General features: G+C 46.1%; 1 protein-coding gene across 2 annotated transcripts in view; it reads left to right on the top strand.

Moving 5' to 3' along the window:
• Elavl1 (ELAV like RNA binding protein 1) overlaps positions 1-17,174 on the top strand; it is a 50,760-nt gene that overhangs the window by 20,295 nt on the left and 13,291 nt on the right. For both annotated transcript variants that reach the window (XM_004672193.2, XM_045149326.1), the window contains exons 3-4: positions 5,528-5,631; positions 14,900-15,053. In XM_004672193.2, the coding sequence (XP_004672250.1) occupies positions 5,528-5,631; positions 14,900-15,053 (258 nt within the window). The remainder of the gene's footprint in view (positions 1-5,527; positions 5,632-14,899; positions 15,054-17,174) is intronic.

Below are 17,174 nucleotides of genomic sequence, written 5' to 3'. Positions count from 1 at the left end.
TGTCCCTCTTGTTTCTCCAGTCCATTCTTGTCCTGCAACTCCCCAGAAATCATCTCAGCCCAGGACACCATTGCTTTGCTCACTATTGCTGTGGCCTCTTAACTTGTAGCCACTCATAACTGTCTCCTTTCCAGATTCCCACTACATTAGAGACCTCTTCATCAGCCTGCATTTAAGACCATGTAGATCTTGCCTAAGGATACACCTTCTCTGACCTACTCAGTCACCATCAGATTGCTTGTGGGTTCCCATTGCAATCCAGAAGCCCATATTGCACTGAGATTAGAACTCTCATCCAGTACATTCACTCAGCAAATATTTATTGTGGGGCTGGAGTGATGACCTGGCAGTTAAGACGCTTGCCTACAAAGGCAAAGGACCCAGGTTCAGTTCTCCAGAACCCATGTGAAGCCTGATGCATCTGTTTTCTTTTATCTGCCTCTTTCTCTCAAATAATAAATAAATTTTTAAAAATTATTGTGAATAAGCCATATTCTGGGCACTAGTGACAGTATGAAGGAAGCATGGTGACTGAATTACTGACCAGAAGGCTCCCAGTGTTTTCTGGCCAGCCTAGACAGGTGCAAGTCCTCTTATGGGCTCATTGTGTTTGTTGTTTGCTCCTCCATTCACAAACACTAGCTATGGTATGTCACCAAAGCATCCACTGTGCTGTTCAGAGAGTCTTCATGTACATTCCTGCCTTGTTCTTTGGTCTCATAGGACCCTACAATAGTCCATATGACCTCAGGGGGTCAGGAGTCAGCCCTCAACCCTCATGGACTTCTTGTGCCACCAGCCTCCAGCACATTCACTCTTGTTTGTTTGTTTTTCAAGGTTAGGGTCTTACTCTAGCCCAGGCTGAATTCAAAATTGGAATTCACTGTATAGTGAGAGGCTAGCCTAGACCTCAGTGATCCTTCTACCTCTGCTGGGATTAAAGGTGTGAGCCACCATGCCTGGCTTCACTCTGTTTGTTGTACCATGAACTTCTGATTCTTCCCCACCTATCATGTCCACCTTCAGCCTGGACTGAGCTGCTTACCATTTCCCAAACATGGCTTCAGCTCCTGGTATTTCCTGATACAGGAATTCCCTTCCACACTTTGATAATGTGTCAACCCTTTTTCCTTAACACAAGCCAACTTTGTTACTTTAAAAAAAAATTAACATGAGACAAGCAGGAAGAAAGGCTGCAAGCAATACAGCAAACTTTTCTTCCCACATCTGAACATGTTCCCACCAAACATTGTACTGTCCCATCATCACAGTGGTTGCATGGTATTTGTTTTATATTTTTTCATGTTTATAAATCCCATGGAAATGAGTATCACTTTTGTTTTATTGGTTATTTCCATGTAGTCTTCTTGGAAGTAATAAAGCAGCAGGTGTTTCTTCTAAGAACCCTTGATCTCTGTTGCCAACTCACACATACACACCCTCCCCCACCTCCCAGCCCTACTATTCATTCCCTGAGCCTGACAGGATTTCTTCTTTGACAGCAGGTATACAGCTTGGCTTTTGTTTGTGGTGCTGACCTGCATTTCTAGTATGTTTCATCCTCATCTTCATTTACTTGCTGACTTCTTAGCTTCTTTTGAAAAGTACTTCCTTGGTCTGGAGAGACAGCTTCATGGTTCAGGAACTTGCCAGCAAAACCAAAGGACCCAGGTTTGATTCACCAGTACTCACATAAAGCCAAATGCACAAAGTGGGTACATGCATCTGGATTAGAGGCCCTGGTGTGCCCATTCCTTTTCTCTCTCTTTCTCTCCCTCCTCTCTCTCGCTCGCTCAAATAAATAGATAAATTATAAAAAAAAATTTAAAAAGAAAAATATACTTATCTTTTGCCTATTATCTTTCATTTGTGCATAATTCTTCCTCCCACTCAGACCCCGTATCTTCCTTGGAGTCCCTGTAGACCTTTAAAGAAAGAGCACACTGTATCTACATCATCATACTGCACAGGAGAGTTTACCTCTTAGTTCACACCTCAGGTTGGCCTGAGGTTCCCAGTTCCTAGAAGCACCTAGAGCAAGGCACAGTGCCAAGATGTTGTTTCTCTAGCTTTATCCCTGCTGCCTAAAGAGAAAAGTAAGTTTGGGAATGCAAAACTAATAGCTGAAGTTTGCCAGATGGACACCTAACAGGACAGTAGAAATTGTTCTCCAAATGGAGGTAGCCTTGTTTCTTGCAGGGCAGCCAACCATCAAAGGCTGTCCCTTAGCCATTAGCAACATCTGTCAACTTGGAGGAATGCTGGTCTAGGACCCCACTCATGGGCACTGAATCAGCTACTCTGAATAGTTGGGTCATCTATATTTAAATTTCTTGGAAGGTGTTGCTAATACTGGGCAGATCAGAGAACTGGTGGCAAGAAATGTGTTCCTACAGTTGAGAAAGCAAGACACAGGGGAAACACCAGTCTTTGGGACATCCTCAGCCCTCAGAGCTAGAGTTTATCCAGTCTTTATCAGCCATCCCTGTCTCTCTTCTCTCTCCCTCGTCTCCATGCTCGCCTTCTCTACCATTAATTATTCCCAACCCTGACTCTAGGCAGGCTGAAGCCCATTAAAGCCGCACTCAGCCTAGCTTGGCCATAGACTCCTGCTGTTCCCCAGCCCTCGGCCCTATCTCATGCTGATCTCCTATCTTTCCAAATGTATCAGGCTCTTTTCCCTAATGGACGGGAGAAACAGCAGAAAGAGGCCTGCTTGCCTGCCATAACCTAAGTCCTAGGAGAATGGCCAGCTTTTTCATTTTCTGTACAGGAACTATAAAGGAACTTTGCCTTCCTTAAGTTTTATTAAATAATCTCTAGAAGCTGGGCATGGTGGTGCACACCTTTAGTAATCCCAGCATTCAAAAGACAGAGGTAGGAGGATTGTCATGAGTTCAAGGCTACCCTGAAACTACATAGTGAATTCCAGGTCGGCCTGAACTACTGTGAGACCCTACCTCGAAAATCCAAAAAAAGAAAAAACGTTACTGATGGGCTGAAGAGGTGGCTCAGCAGTTAAGGCACTTACCTACAAAGCCTAACAACCCAGGTTCAGTTCCCCAGGGTCCACATAAAGCCAGATGCATAGAGTGGTATATGCATCTGCAGTTTGTTTGCAGAGGCTGGAGGCCCTAGTGCACCCATTCCCATTCCCTCCCTTCATCCTCCTTGAAAATGAATAAATAAAAAAAATTTTTTTTAAAGAAAGCTGGGTGCCAGGTGTGGTGGCTGGGCATGATGGCACATGCCTTTCATCCAGCACTTGGGAAGCAGAGGCTGGCCTCATACTCATGGTAATCCTCCTACCTCTGCTTCCCAAGTACTGGGATTAAAGGCATGCGCCACCACCCCTGGCAGAAAAAAATTTTTAATTAAAAAAGAAAAAGATGTTACTGAGAGCAGAAGGTTGGGGCAGGATGGAAACTCGCTGTATTAATCTTTGTAATTTGTCTAAAGTTTATTTGTAAAAGAAAATGTTGCCAGGCATTGTGATGCTCACCTTTAATCCCAGCACTTGGGAGGCAAAGGTAGGATCTCCATGAGTTCAAGGCCACCCTGAGATTCAGCCTAGGCTACTGAGACCATTACCTTAAAAAAAAAAAAAAACAAGAAAAATGCCTCAGCAAGTAAGAGAGCTTGCTGCACAATCACAAGGGCCTGATTCTCCCTGAGTTTGATTCCCTAACACCCAAGAAAACAGCAAGTGTGGGTTAGGCTCTTTGCACTCAGTTCAGGTGTTGTTATCAGTGAGACAAGTTGAGTTTCCTGAGTTCTGTCTGGATCATACCCAGCTGGCCATGAAGATCCCTGCCTCCTTGTGGCTCTGGACCTGACTCACAGCTTTGTTTTCAGGTTCCCAAAGCAGAATGAAACAGGTGTTGAGATGTGTTGTCTACATGGGTTTAGGAGGTCAAAGGCTGTTTTCACTTTTCCTTCAATGAGAGGCTTTGATTAGATGGGCTCAGAGGTTCCCTTCTGACTTCCAACCTCATTATCTCCCTTGGCTTCCACTGCCATTTCTTGTCCTTCCAGTTGGTGGCTACCTCTGGTTTCACAAAGAGAGGATGGGGAGCCTCATACCTTCCACCTTGATTTTTCATATCCCTCATGACTGAATTTGAGATGGTTCCATTGTTACAGTGACATCTGTTACCAGAAAAGGCCCAGAAAGCTTGGCCAGGGATGTGAACCTATAGCGGGGATTACTTAGCAATTTTAGGATTCTCTCAGCTCTGGCTTTCCTCTATGTACCCAGCTTTCTCCCTCCCTTTGTCTGGGTTCAGTTGCCTCAGACCCATTTTAATTTTGTGTGTATGTGTGTTATATATGCATGTGGTTAACATCAGGTATCTCCTTATTTTTTGAGACATTGTATCTCACTGAACCCAGAGTTTACCATTTCAGCTAGACTAGCTAGCCATCTTGCCTGTCTGTACCCCCACCCCATACCGGGGTTATAGGTATGCATTACCATGTCTGGCTTGTTTATGTTGTTGCTGGGATCCAGACTCAACTGTTAAGACTTGCAGCAAGTATTTTACCCACTGAGCCAGCCCTATTACTTTTATTGTTTATTTGGGGGTTGTTTGTTGAGGGGGGTGTTTCAAGGTAGGGTCTCAACTCTAGTCCAGGCTGACGTGAGTCTCAGGGTGGCCTTGAACTCACAGCAATCCTCCTACCTCTGCCTCCCAAGTGCTGGGATTAAAGGTGTGTGCCGCCATGCCTGGCTTCCCTATTACTTTTGAAGCTATTGTTAACTATAGAAAGTGCCTTTGGGGCTGGAGAGATGGCCTAGCAGTTGAGGCACTTGCCTGCAAAGCTTCCCAGGTTCTATTCCCCAGGACCCACCTAAGCCAGATGCACAAAATGGCACATGTGTCTGGAATTCACTTTCAGTGACTGGAGGCCCTAATGGGCCCATTCATATATTCATTCATATTCCCACTCCTTCCCTCCCTTACTCCTCTCCTCCTCCTCCTCCTCTTCTCTCCCTCCCCCCCCCCCCGAAATAAAATAAAATTTTTAAAAGGTGCCTTTGGGGCTGGAGACATGACTTAGTGGTTAAGCGCTTGCCTGTGAAGCCTAAGGACCCCGGTTCAAGGTTTGATTCCCCAGTACCCACGTATGCCAGATGCACAAGGTGGTGTATGCACCTGAAGTTTGTTTGCAGTGGCTGGAGGCCCTGGCATGCCCATTCTCTCCCTCCCTGCCCCCTCCCTTCCTCCCCTCCCCCCCCTTTCTTTGTCTGTTGCTCTCAAATAAAATAAGATAAATCTTTCTTCCTTAAAAAAAAAAAGGGTACCTTTGTTGCAAAAGGTATGTTTACCAAAGAAAGTGAGCTTATCTGCATCTCTAATGTGGCTCCCCAGAGGCCTCTTCTTTTGGGGTCTTGGTATGTTACTTTGTCTTCTCTTTATTGGCCTTACCCTTAAGCCTGGTTACATAGAATCCTGTTAGTTCTGCCTGTCCCTTTGGTCCATTGTTCATTGGCAGTCCATTTACCAATGTCGCTTCTCCTACACAGGACACAGCTTGGGCTATGGCTTTGTGAACTATGTGACTGCAAAGGATGCAGAGAGAGCAATCAGCACACTGAACGGCCTGAGGCTCCAGTCAAAAACCATTAAGGTAAAGAGACAGCCATACTGAGCTTGGGTGCTCCTCTGAGAGCTAGTGCTTCTGAGGCATCTGGGGGACTTCATGAATCACAGGGTGGCTGATAGCCTCAACTCTATCATTAAAAAAGGATATGTGGGAATGGATACTAAGTCAGTCTTCACCATCCCAAGCCAGGGCATCCCCTGTGTATGTTTTCTCATATACAGCCTTATCAGGCCTCTCCTGCCTGTCTGCCTTTGTTCCCATTCCCTTGTGGCAATGGCACCACCCCACCCTACCTAGCACTCTCTTCCTACTTCCTTACAGCCAGTCACAACCTTTCTCTGGCCAGTTCATCCATTGGGTACATATGTATTGAACCACTTACTCAATAAACTCACTGTCTAGACAGTGACAAAGCAAATTTGGTGTCTTCACAGAACTTGAGGCTGAGGGATAGATAGAGGCTGTGGACTGCAGGACAACTTAAAAGATACAGGAAAGCCACCTGTAGCATAGTTAAGCAGGGTTGGGGGAGGCTTTGGGTGACAGTGAGGGAGCCAGCCAGGAAGTGCTCTATGTTTCCTCTGTCTTTGTGTCTTGGACCTGCTGTCCCCAACCACTGCCTCCATTTGGGCAGTTGATCCCTCAGCCCAGAGACCCTTTGAAACCTCAAGTGTCTTGTCAGCTCCCCTGATGGCAGCAGCACCCATTGCCCAGAACCACCCTTATGGTTCTCCCATCCTTTGCTCCCCATCCAGTGTCCCACCCTGAGACTGTGCCCCATAACCTGACTCTGCTAAGGCCAGGCAGCTACCCTAGGGACAAGCCTTCACAAGATACTCCAGACCTGGCTTGTCACCTTGTTCCTATGACATAAGCCTGCTGGAATCATCTTTTTTGATTTGAAGCCATTGAAGACAAGAGTGACCTGAATAAAATTGTCTTTGTTGTTATCCCAGTCCGTAACAGGATGCTTCCTCGAGTTCACAGGGATACACAGAGGAAGGATCCCTCTTGAGACCTGCAATTGGAGCATAAGCAATTGGAGCTTATCTGACCAATAGAAGCAGCTGGAGAATTAAAAATTACACATATGTAGGGTTGTAGTTGATTTCTGAGTAGCTTTTGAGGGCAGGGACCATGTGTGTTTAGCCTGTGGGGTGGACACCTGTCACTAATTCAGACCTGCCCAGTGACACACCCCCCTCTAGCAATAATTTGCCTGCTAGGGCTAAAGGTGGAAACAACAGTTTTGATAAAACACCTGAGCCTTTGGGGCCATACATTCAAACTGCCACATTGCTAGGATGAACAGCCAGCCACAGTTTAGGGGAGGAACAGATTTATTTGAGGCTTAAACATCCAGGAGAAGTTCCATCAATGGCCAAAGAAGCTGCTTGCTTCCGTACATCCAAATAGAAAGAAACAACTGCAGCATGCAAAACACCAACACCAGAGACAGTACAAACGCCACCAGAGCTCAAACTACTCTTAGCACACCTTTGGGCAGGAATTCAGATCTGTCCAGCCCAGTAACACACACCTTATAGCAGGAATCTGCCTGCTTGGGTTTTGAGGTTTTGTTTTTCGGGGTAGGGTCTCACCCTAGCCCAGACTAACCTGAATTTCACTGTGTAATCTCAGGGTGGCCTCAAACTCACAACAACCCTTTTACCTCTACCTCCCAAGTGCTAGTATTAAAGGCATGCACCACCATGCCCAGCTCTGCAAACTCAATTTTAATAAAACATCGGAGTCTATGGAGTCATACATTCAAACTTCCACATTCCTTCCCTGGCCCCCATAGACTCATGACCATCTCAAATTGCAGATTGCATTCAGTTCAACTTCAAAGATTCCCACAATCTTTACCAACTTTAAGATTGTTCCAAAGTCCCATGTCTCGTCTGAGATTCAAGACCATCTCTTAACTATGAATCTTGGAAAATCAAAACAAGTTACATACTTCCAACATGTAATGGCAGAGTAAATATTTCCACTATTATGAGGCATAACCAGGAGAGACTAGAAATAACTATAAGGTAAATGTCAAGCACCGGTAGTTCAAGTCCAACCTCCATAACCAATGACAACAGTCTCTGGATTTCAAGTTCTACCCCTCCAGCTGAGCTGAGGAGCTAGGGGAAAACTTTCATCCCCAGCCAATAGCTCTCCATGGTAGCTTTTGCACAGTTCTGGTATATCCAAAACATCTTCATGTGTCTACTGCAAACCATGGTCCATCCTACAGTGGTCTCACTGGCCTCTCTATCTGTACAAGGACATCACCCTAATTCAACTGCTACATTTCAGCAGTGGCTCCTGCAACTGTGTTCACTTAATGACCCACTTACATGTACTTTTCATGCTTCCAAAACCAATACCAGTGATTCAGTGACAGCCATTTTGTTAATCCAAGGGGGAAATAAATCATGACCTGATGAACTGGGTTACCTTTTGAGAATTCTTCTTTCAAAAGAGTTTGCATTTCTATTCATTCAGCCTTTCCTGCATGGACAGCGCCCTAAAGCAGTTTTTCTGTTGTTTTAATGTAGAGCAGTTGGCCCACCCTTAATGGTGGTAATCTGTTTAACAATTAGCTCTAGTAACCTAAAACCAGTCTCTGTGCCTGTGTTGCAGTCCAGTTCCCATTGCTGGTAGAAATCACCCAACCAAGAGCAGCTTCTGGGAAAAAGAGATTTATTTTGGCTTACAGGCTCGAGGGGAAGCTCCACAATGGCATGAGCAAAGGGTGGGCATCACCCCCTGGCCAACATAAGGTAGACCATAGCAACAGGAGAGTGTGCCAAACACTGGCATGGGGAAACTCGCTAAAAAACCTGTAAGCCCACCCCCAACAATACACTCCCTCCAGGAGGCATTAATTCCCAAATACCCATCAGCTGGGGACATAGCATTCAGAACACCTAAATCAAACCACCACAGCCTGTAACATTAAATTTGCTTGGATTTTTCCAGTTTTAAACCATTCATCTTTCAGTTCTATACCTTCTTCCAAGCACACCAGTCCATTTTAAAGTCAACCTTAAACATACTTTCTGGGCATGGACATTAAAACACAGCCAGCCTTTATGGCAGTAGCCCAGTTTCAACAAGGTTCTCTAAAGTCTTTCCTTCTCCTTTGAAAGTTGATAAGCCAACACAATTCTCTCTGCATTTAGCATTTTCAAATGAAAAAAAAAAAGCTCTCACCAGAATAACCCCTAAAATTTGGCTTACTGTTCTGTAAACCTTCTGTAATTGAAAATACCAAGTCTGTATACATTCCTCCATTACAGTTTCCAAAATCCACATGTTCAGCTTCATCATGGCAACACTCTACTCTCCTGCTAGTAAATTCTGTTGCAATCAGCTTCAGGTTGCTAGGACAAACATCCAGCCAGACAGTTTAGGTGAGGAATAGGTTTACTTCAGGCTCACAGATCCAGGGGAAGTTCTATAAATGGTAGAAGAAGCTACTTACTTCCATACACTCAAACAGAGTGAAACAAGTGCAGCACACAGAACACTAACACACCAGCAGACAACACAGACCCTGCCACAGAGTTCAAATTTCTTTCTATATATTTTTGGGCTGAAATTCAGACCTGTCCAGCGACATACCCCCTGTAGCAGGAATTTGGCTGCTAGGGGCTGAAGTTGCAAACTCAAGTTTAATAAAACACCTGAGTCTGTGGGGCAACTGTATACCCTTACACTGTTCTGTGATCTTATTAATGACGGAACCTTCCCTGGACTATGAATTGAGGCAGATTTCTTTTTTTGTTGTTTATGAGAGAATTAGCATGCCAGGGCCTCAAGCCACTGCAGTCGAACTTCAGACATGTGTACCATCATGTGCATATGTGTAACTTCACACACTTGTGTCATCCTGTGTGTCTGGCTCACATGGGCTCTGGAGAGTTGAACATGGGTCCTTAGGCTTTGCAGGCAAGCATCTTAACCGCAAAGCCATTTCCAGCTCCAGGCAGATTCTTTGACTTGTCTTCTGCTTTGTAAATGTGGAGTGTGCTATGGGTTTCCCAGGGCAGGAGCACAACTCACATGTCCTTGTGTCTGGCATAGGCTCCCAAAGGCTTTTGCCACAGAAAAAGCTAGTAAAGTCAACCATCCCACCCAAGCAGGGACTTAGTTCTGTGTACTCGTGCACAAAACACACAACTCTTTGTGAATCTGATCCTTCTACCTTTTGGGGTGGATAGTGGCAGACAGTGGTCTTCCCTAAGGCCAAAGCCAGGAGCTAGCAAGACTGCAAAGTGCATCCTTGGGCAGGTGTTGCCCCCTCCCTGTCAACCCAGCTAAGTGTATGTGGAAGCTTCCACCATTGGCAGCCCTGTGTCATCCTTCCTCGTGGAGCTGCCTGAGTCTTTGCTGCTGATTCCTTCCTCAATGTGCATGGGGTTCTTTGTCTTCTGAGCATGCTTCTTCAGCAAACTTTTCCCAAGCCTGCAACCAGGGATCAAGATACCTGGAGATCGAGAGACTTTATATCATCTGCCCTGTCCCTTGATAGCATTACAAAAGGCCATCATAATTGTGGGTTCATCCTGTGTAGAGATGCATTTAACTTTAGCCTGATACTAAGGAGTTATAACTCTGTTCTGATAACTATCCAGAGTCAATACACCCCGCCCCCGCCCCCCCCCCACACACAAATTTACGGGCATGGTTCCCAGTAAGACTGCTCTTGTTTCTGATGCTAGGTGTACCTGTGAGTTCCCTAAGCCACCTGTACATCTATCCAGCTGGCTCAAGCTTAGGGGTCCCCATGACATTGTCAGGTTCCATAATTCACTAGAAAGCTTCCCAAAACACAGTTTAAATTGGTGTTTGATTATAAAAGACTCAAGTTGGGGTTTCACTAAATGGAGAGGCAAAGCAAGCCAGGGAGGATCTGAAATAGAACTCCTTTGTCCTCACCCCATGAAATCAGGGTACATCACTTCCCCCACAGCAGTGTGTTCATCAGCTAGGATTTTTCACTGATCAGGGTCTGAGTTTCTATAGAGGTCTCATTCTGTAGGTGTGACTGACCTAATTGCCACATAAGATCTGACTCTAACACCCCTACCCCTCCCCCCCCCCCACTGTCCACCCTGGAGGGTGGACTGATAACTAACTGCATGGCTTAAAGCCCCAACCCTGTAACCATGGCTTGGTCTTTCTGGTGACCTGCCCTATCCTGTTCTATCTCTTAGCATGCACTCCTGACTACAAGGCATTTCAAAGCAGCTTCTCACCAAGAATCCAAGAAAAAGACTAAACAAATTATTTACTGTATAAAAAATAATGGAATAGGTGCCAGGTGCTGTGCTGCAGTTATGTGGTCTGCCCTTCGTTCTACAAGTTCATAGTGATGTCATCCCAAAGATTCGGCCTAAGACAGCCCAGTTAGGCTGAGGTCCCACATCACAGTGGACCAGTACTATTGGGTTCCCACCTCAGGCAGGATCTCTGAGTTCGAGGCTAGCCTGAAACTACATAAGTGAATTCCAGATCAGCCTGGGCGAGAGCAAGACCCTACCTTGAAAAATCAAAAAGGGAAAAGAAAATAAGAATAATAAACTTTTAAGCCAGGCATGGTGGCACACACTTTTAATCCCAGCACTTAGGAGGCAGAAGTAGGAGGATTGCCGTGAGTTTGAGACCACCCTGAAACTACATAGTGAATTCCAGGTCAGCCTATGCTCAAGTGAGACCCTACCTTGAACCACCCCCCCAAAATAAAAAAGTCTCCAAGACCAACCACTGTTGTCTGGAGGAAGAGGATTTGACAGGCTAGGATGGGCATTTAAGGGTATTTCCGATTTCAGGACCCACAGGCATCAACTGTATAGTTCATGGATGGAGCACCAAGAAAAGTCAACTGTACTGGAGAACAACAGTAGCCAGGCATATTCTGTCCCCAAAGCCAAACCTTCCCTTCCTTTAGGCAGGGCCTGTTTTAAAGGCTTAGATGTATCCACCCAGCCTCTGAGGTCACAGTGTTAAGCAGCCACCTTGTCTGCTCTGTCCTCATTGGTTCTAATGTCACTTTGGTCACAGAGACCAGAATTGAGTGAGAGCCTGGACAGTCACACATGGGGATTATTGTTGGAAAAGAAGAACCAAGCAGGCCCAGGTCCAGCTCTATAGGTCTGCCAGGACCATATGATTCACACAGCTCACACTTCAGATGAAGATGGTAGGCCAGGCCCTTCCATACTGCATCTCAGGGTCCTCATAAAAACGTGAGCTCCAAACATTCAGACAGGTGGCACAGGAGGGGCAAAAGCCAAGGTTTGAAAATGGATCCTGTGTGACATTGGGCAGTTTAACATCATAATGGTCTGGCACCTTCCCAGCACAGAAAATATGGGGAACTGGAGATAGACAGCACTCTGTTTTGTTTGTTTACTGTTTTGTTTTTGAGACAGGATCTCATTATTAGCCCAGGTTTACCTGGAGTTTGCTGTCCTACCTCACTCACTGAAATGCTGGGATTCATTGTAGTGGTACACTGCCACACCCAGTCACAGTGTTTACTAAATGCCAGCAATAATGGGAGGAAGGCATGGTAGTGGTTATCCAAGTTTTGATCTCAAAGTCATTTAATTAATTTTCAAGGTAGGGTCTCACTCTGGCCCAGGCCAACCTGGAATTCACTGTGTAGTCTCAGGGTGGCCTCGAACTCACGGTAATCCTTCTACCTCTACCTCCCAAGTGCTGGGATTACAGGCATGCGCCACCACACCCGGCTCTCATTAATTTAATTAAGATACATGCAAGATTGTGATAAATGCAGAGACAGAGAGGGCTTGGCCAGTGGGTACAGGGGTCTTTACCAACCACATGGCCAGGGAAGTTAAAGCTTGCTAAGGCTGCCTTCATACAGTATCCCAGACTCAGTGTCTCCAACAACAGAAATCATCCTTTGGTTGGGCATAATAGCATATACAGACATGTGTACCATCATGTGCATATGTTTAACTTCACTAAATGGTAGAAGAAGCTACTTACTTCCATACACTCAAACAGAGTGAAACAAGTGCAGCACACAGAGGATCACTGTTTGAGGCCAGCCTGAGATTACATAGTGAATTCTAGGTCAGTCTAGGCTAAAGTGAGATCCTACCTTGAAAAACCAAAAATAGCAGGAGAGATTGCTTAGTGGTTAAGGCATTTGCCTGCAAAGCCTAAGTACCCAAGTTTAATTCCCCAGTATACACATAAGCAGATGCACAAGGTAGCACATGCCTCTGGAGTTTGCAGTGGCTGGAGGCCCTGGTGTGCCTATTTCTTTTTCTTTCTTTCCCTTTCCCTCTTCTTCTCCCTCTCCCTCTCCCTCCCTCTCTCTCAAATAAATAAAATGTTGTAAAGAAAAAAAAAATCTTCTGCTCTGGAAGTCCAAGTCCAACCTGTCAGTCAGCAGGACTGGTTTCTTCCAAAGGTCATGGAGGAGAATTTGCTCCAGGCCTTTCCCTCAGCTTCTTGCAGTTGGTGGTAATCCTTGGTTTGTGAAAGCATCACATTGGATTAGGAGCCCACCCTCCTATGGATGATAATCCACCTGCAAGGGCCCTATCTCCATACTAGGTTCTGTGATCTTGGGACTAAGAACTTAGCCATATGAATGTAAATTGAGGGGACACAGAGTTCAACCTTTTACAGACTTCTTGAGATCAAGACAGGAACGGTCTTGGGGTAACATGGAGCAGTACCCCCAAGGATGCATACTTATGAGTGCCAGCTGCTCTAGTGCAACCCCTTTGGACTCTGGTTTGACTTTGAGCTGGGCAGTGGCTAGAGAGAAGAAAGCAGAGTTCAGTTCTCATAGTCCTTAAAGACATAGTATGGAAGTTTCTCCAGAATTTAGCTCTAAAAGGTGTTTCTCATCCAGTGCACAACAGGCAGTGCTATCCTAAGTTGTACTCTACTGGTGTCATGAAGTCACAACTCAGGAATGCCTTGTCCCCTGTAACCTTGATTAGAAGGAATGATCCAGCCGGGCATGGTGGTACACGCCTTTAATCCCAGCACTCGAGAGGCAGAGGTAGGAGGATTGCCACCCTAAGACTATAGTGAATTCCAGGTCTGCCTGGGCTAGAGCAAGACCCTACTTCAACCTGCCCCCCCCCCAAAAAAAGGAATGATCCTACACATGGCCTAGACAGGGTAAGATGGTCCTGCCTGCTCAGCCTAATCCTGGGAAAAGCCAGACAGCTGGAGTCCCTTAAGGTTGGGGGTGAGGGTTTTGGTAAAACTGGAGGCATGCTGTTGGGTGCTGCCCCCAGGCAAGAGTGGATAGGTATTCTGCATGGCAGGGCAGCTAAGGGTAGACCCAGACACTTTAGTTCTCTCTGGAGACAGGCTCTGGGGAGGATGTGGGCCAAGGCAGAATAGTGTCACATGTATGCCAACCCCTGACTAGATCATGGGATGGCCAAGTATCCCCAGTGCTCTTGCCCCATAGGCTGAACCAAGGTACCAAGTTTCTAGAGTGTATCTGGTGTGTGCAGCTCCACTTCTCAAAGATTCTGCTGTCTGACAGACCTGGTGCTCCTCAAAGAACACATTCTTTCTCTGCATAAGTCTGTTTCTGGAACATTTGGTTGCTCACCTTCTTATGTGGTCAGCCTCTTAACTTGGCTGTGGGCTCAGTCCTATCATGCCATCTCTCTGCAGACAAAAAGACCTACTGCCAGCAACACCTTATCAGGGATGGCCTTGGTCCTGTTACTCCTGGTCTATGGAGTCTGTACCAACCCCAACCTTGACCTGAGAATGCACTTTTTCCAGCTGCTGCCTATGGGATCTCCCCTTCCATCCTGCAGCTCAGGCATTTGAGTGCTCCACACAGACTTAGCTAAGAATCCAGGACCCTATCTGGAACTTCTGTGGCAAGGTAACTTGTAGTCAAGGGGTGTTACAGTTGCTAAAAGAAATAATCTCAGTTCTTGTCTATCAAACCACAAGCTCCTTGTAGGTAGGGACCTAGATCCTGTCTCAAGCACATCAGAATGTGCTTGGATCCCAACCTTGCCACCAACTCAGCTTGTTGGGGATGATGGAGGACCAAGTAAGAAACTGCTGCAAGGTGTCTCAGCTCCCCATCTACTCCATAGTAAGCTGCCAGTCACATTCTATTACAGGTCAGACATTAATGATGAAAAATTATCCTGTGTACAATTTCTTACCAGAGCATTGGCTTTTCTTAACACCAAATTTTTGTGTTCACCTATGGTGCTTTGGCCATGTACATCCCCTAATCTTAGAAAGTGGTTTTGTTTTTAAGGTGTCATATGCTCGCCCAAGCTCAGAGGTCATCAAAGATGCCAACTTGTATATCAGCGGGCTCCCGAGGACCATGACCCAGAAGGACGTGGAGGACATGTTCTCTCGATTTGGGCGAATCATCAACTCCAGGGTCCTTGTGGATCAGACCACAGGTATGGGATGGCAGCCGGGACAGGCTGCAAGGGCTTACCTCTGAGCCCAGGATCAAGTGTTCTAGGGAGAAGAGATCAGTGCCATTGTTTATCCTCCAAATGAGGGCAGGCTGGAAATGAGAGGACCAATGTTGGCTTTCGTGTGATAGGGAAGTAACGTGGCATTAAAAAAAAGAAGAAGAAAACCAGCATCGAGCCAGCTTCTTACAGGGAAAACACCAAGAATCCTGACACTTTCTCCAAGTACCCAACTGCCCTGGGCTGGCCCAAGAAAGGTTGAGAGGCTGCTACTCTTCTCTTCCCTGTGGTTCTTAATGCAGTCACATGGTGTCTGTGTCTTTCTTCATAGTCCCAAGGCCCCACTTTGCAGTGTCCTGCACTGATACCATTGGCTACTTCAGATGTGGTTAGGATGCTTCACTCCAAGGAAGGTCATAAAAAAAATGAGTTTTTTTTCACTAGCCACTTGGCTGGGCTTCCCAGATCATCTTATTATAGGACTTGTGCTCAACACATTGAGTGAAACCACTGAACACAAATGATCTGAGGTCCCTCACACATACCTGCCTCAGTTAGTGTTCTAAGGCAGACTGATGGTGTGCCTCCCAAGTGCCATATGCAGCTTCACCTGTTTCAGAATTGCGGTACTTGCCCCAGTAGGAGTGGGTATTTGCTGACATACTAGAAAGCAAGAGTGCACTCAAAGGTTCAGTGAAGACTTCCCCCCCTTTTTGTTTTTTTGGTTTTTTTTTGTTGTTGTTGTTGTTGTTTGTTTATTTTACACTCTGTCCACAGACTGTCCTGCCCCTTGGCATTGGGTGACTGAGTCATAGACAACTCTGGGCAGCCTTCCTTTTGAGAGACTAGAAATAACCCTTTGGGACTGCAGAGCAGACCCTTCTGCAGGGCATAACCTTCAGCATGTGACAGGTGGGGCTGGAGTTGAACACCCATTAACTTTGTCCCCCTGCACTGTGCACTGTGAGCAAGCACCCTTATCAGCCTTTCCCCACCTGTATGGCAGCTTTACTTGGCAAGCTGAACCATCTTAGGCTGGGTCATGGAAGGGAAGTGCCACTGCACTGTCAGGCTGAGTCATGCTTTGTTCTTTGGAATAGGCTTCCCAGACTCAGGTTCTTGGCATGTCATGAGGACTCTAGATGTGACTTGTAGCCTGGTATGATAACCTGCTCTGACACAATCTGTGTCAGAAAGACTAGGATCCCTTGTACCATCATGGCCCTTTCTCTGTATGGGCAGGGTACCAGGGAACTCCATTTACTTGGCAAGAAACCCCAGCCCCAATTTGCTCTGCAATCTTTCTGTGATTTCTAAAGTCCTTGTTGAAGTGCCTGTTGAGAGAGGATCTGGCCTACTGACCAGTACATCAATCAGTACATGTGAATTGGGTGACCAGGCAGACACAAGATGTTGCTTCCCCAATCTCCTAGATCCCACATGGACCGTGATGGCCTAGCATTACAGGGTGTAGGGAGTTCTCAGATAGAGTCCCCATCACTAACAACATCTCTTTCTCTGGGGAGTCCCTTCTGCTTCTTTGGCACATAAGGACCCACCATGTCAAAGGTGGTCACTTCAGCCCCCTTATCTGTTTGTTATCCCTCTGCAAGACAACATCTCCATGGGTGTTAGGGATACCTCCTCTGCCATTAACACCAGGTGTTTCACATGATCCTAGCTCTCACCCCTGGCTGCCATTCTCTAAGCAAGGAAAATGTCCCAGGGATCCCCCTCCTCCCTCCTTCCCCAGGGTTGAGAATTTCTAGGAAAGGCCCTCCCCCCCAAAGGGGACAAAAAAACAAAATTACAGAGTTATTTTCAAAAGTACATAAATTTATCAGGGATACTTAATGAATTGCTATGCCCTACAAGAAATAGTATTCCTTTTCTTTCCCAGTTTTCCCTTCTTTGCTCAGGCAGTTTTCTTATGACAACTGTTGTATAAAACTCTTTCTCGCCCCTCCCCCATTCCTTCTACACCCGCTTGCTCACAGGTCTTAATGACACTGTCTCCTTGTAGGCAGCCCTGTGTGAGGCAGCCAGCCATGACTTCAGTTGTGATTGCCAGAACTTAGCTCAGTATTCAGCTTTCCAGGACCA

Source organism: Jaculus jaculus, chromosome 5 (assembly GCF_020740685.1).
Source record: "Jaculus jaculus isolate mJacJac1 chromosome 5, mJacJac1.mat.Y.cur, whole genome shotgun sequence".
NCBI classification, from domain to species: domain Eukaryota; kingdom Metazoa; phylum Chordata; class Mammalia; order Rodentia; family Dipodidae; genus Jaculus; species Jaculus jaculus.
This window is presented reverse-complemented; position numbering and strand designations above follow the sequence as displayed.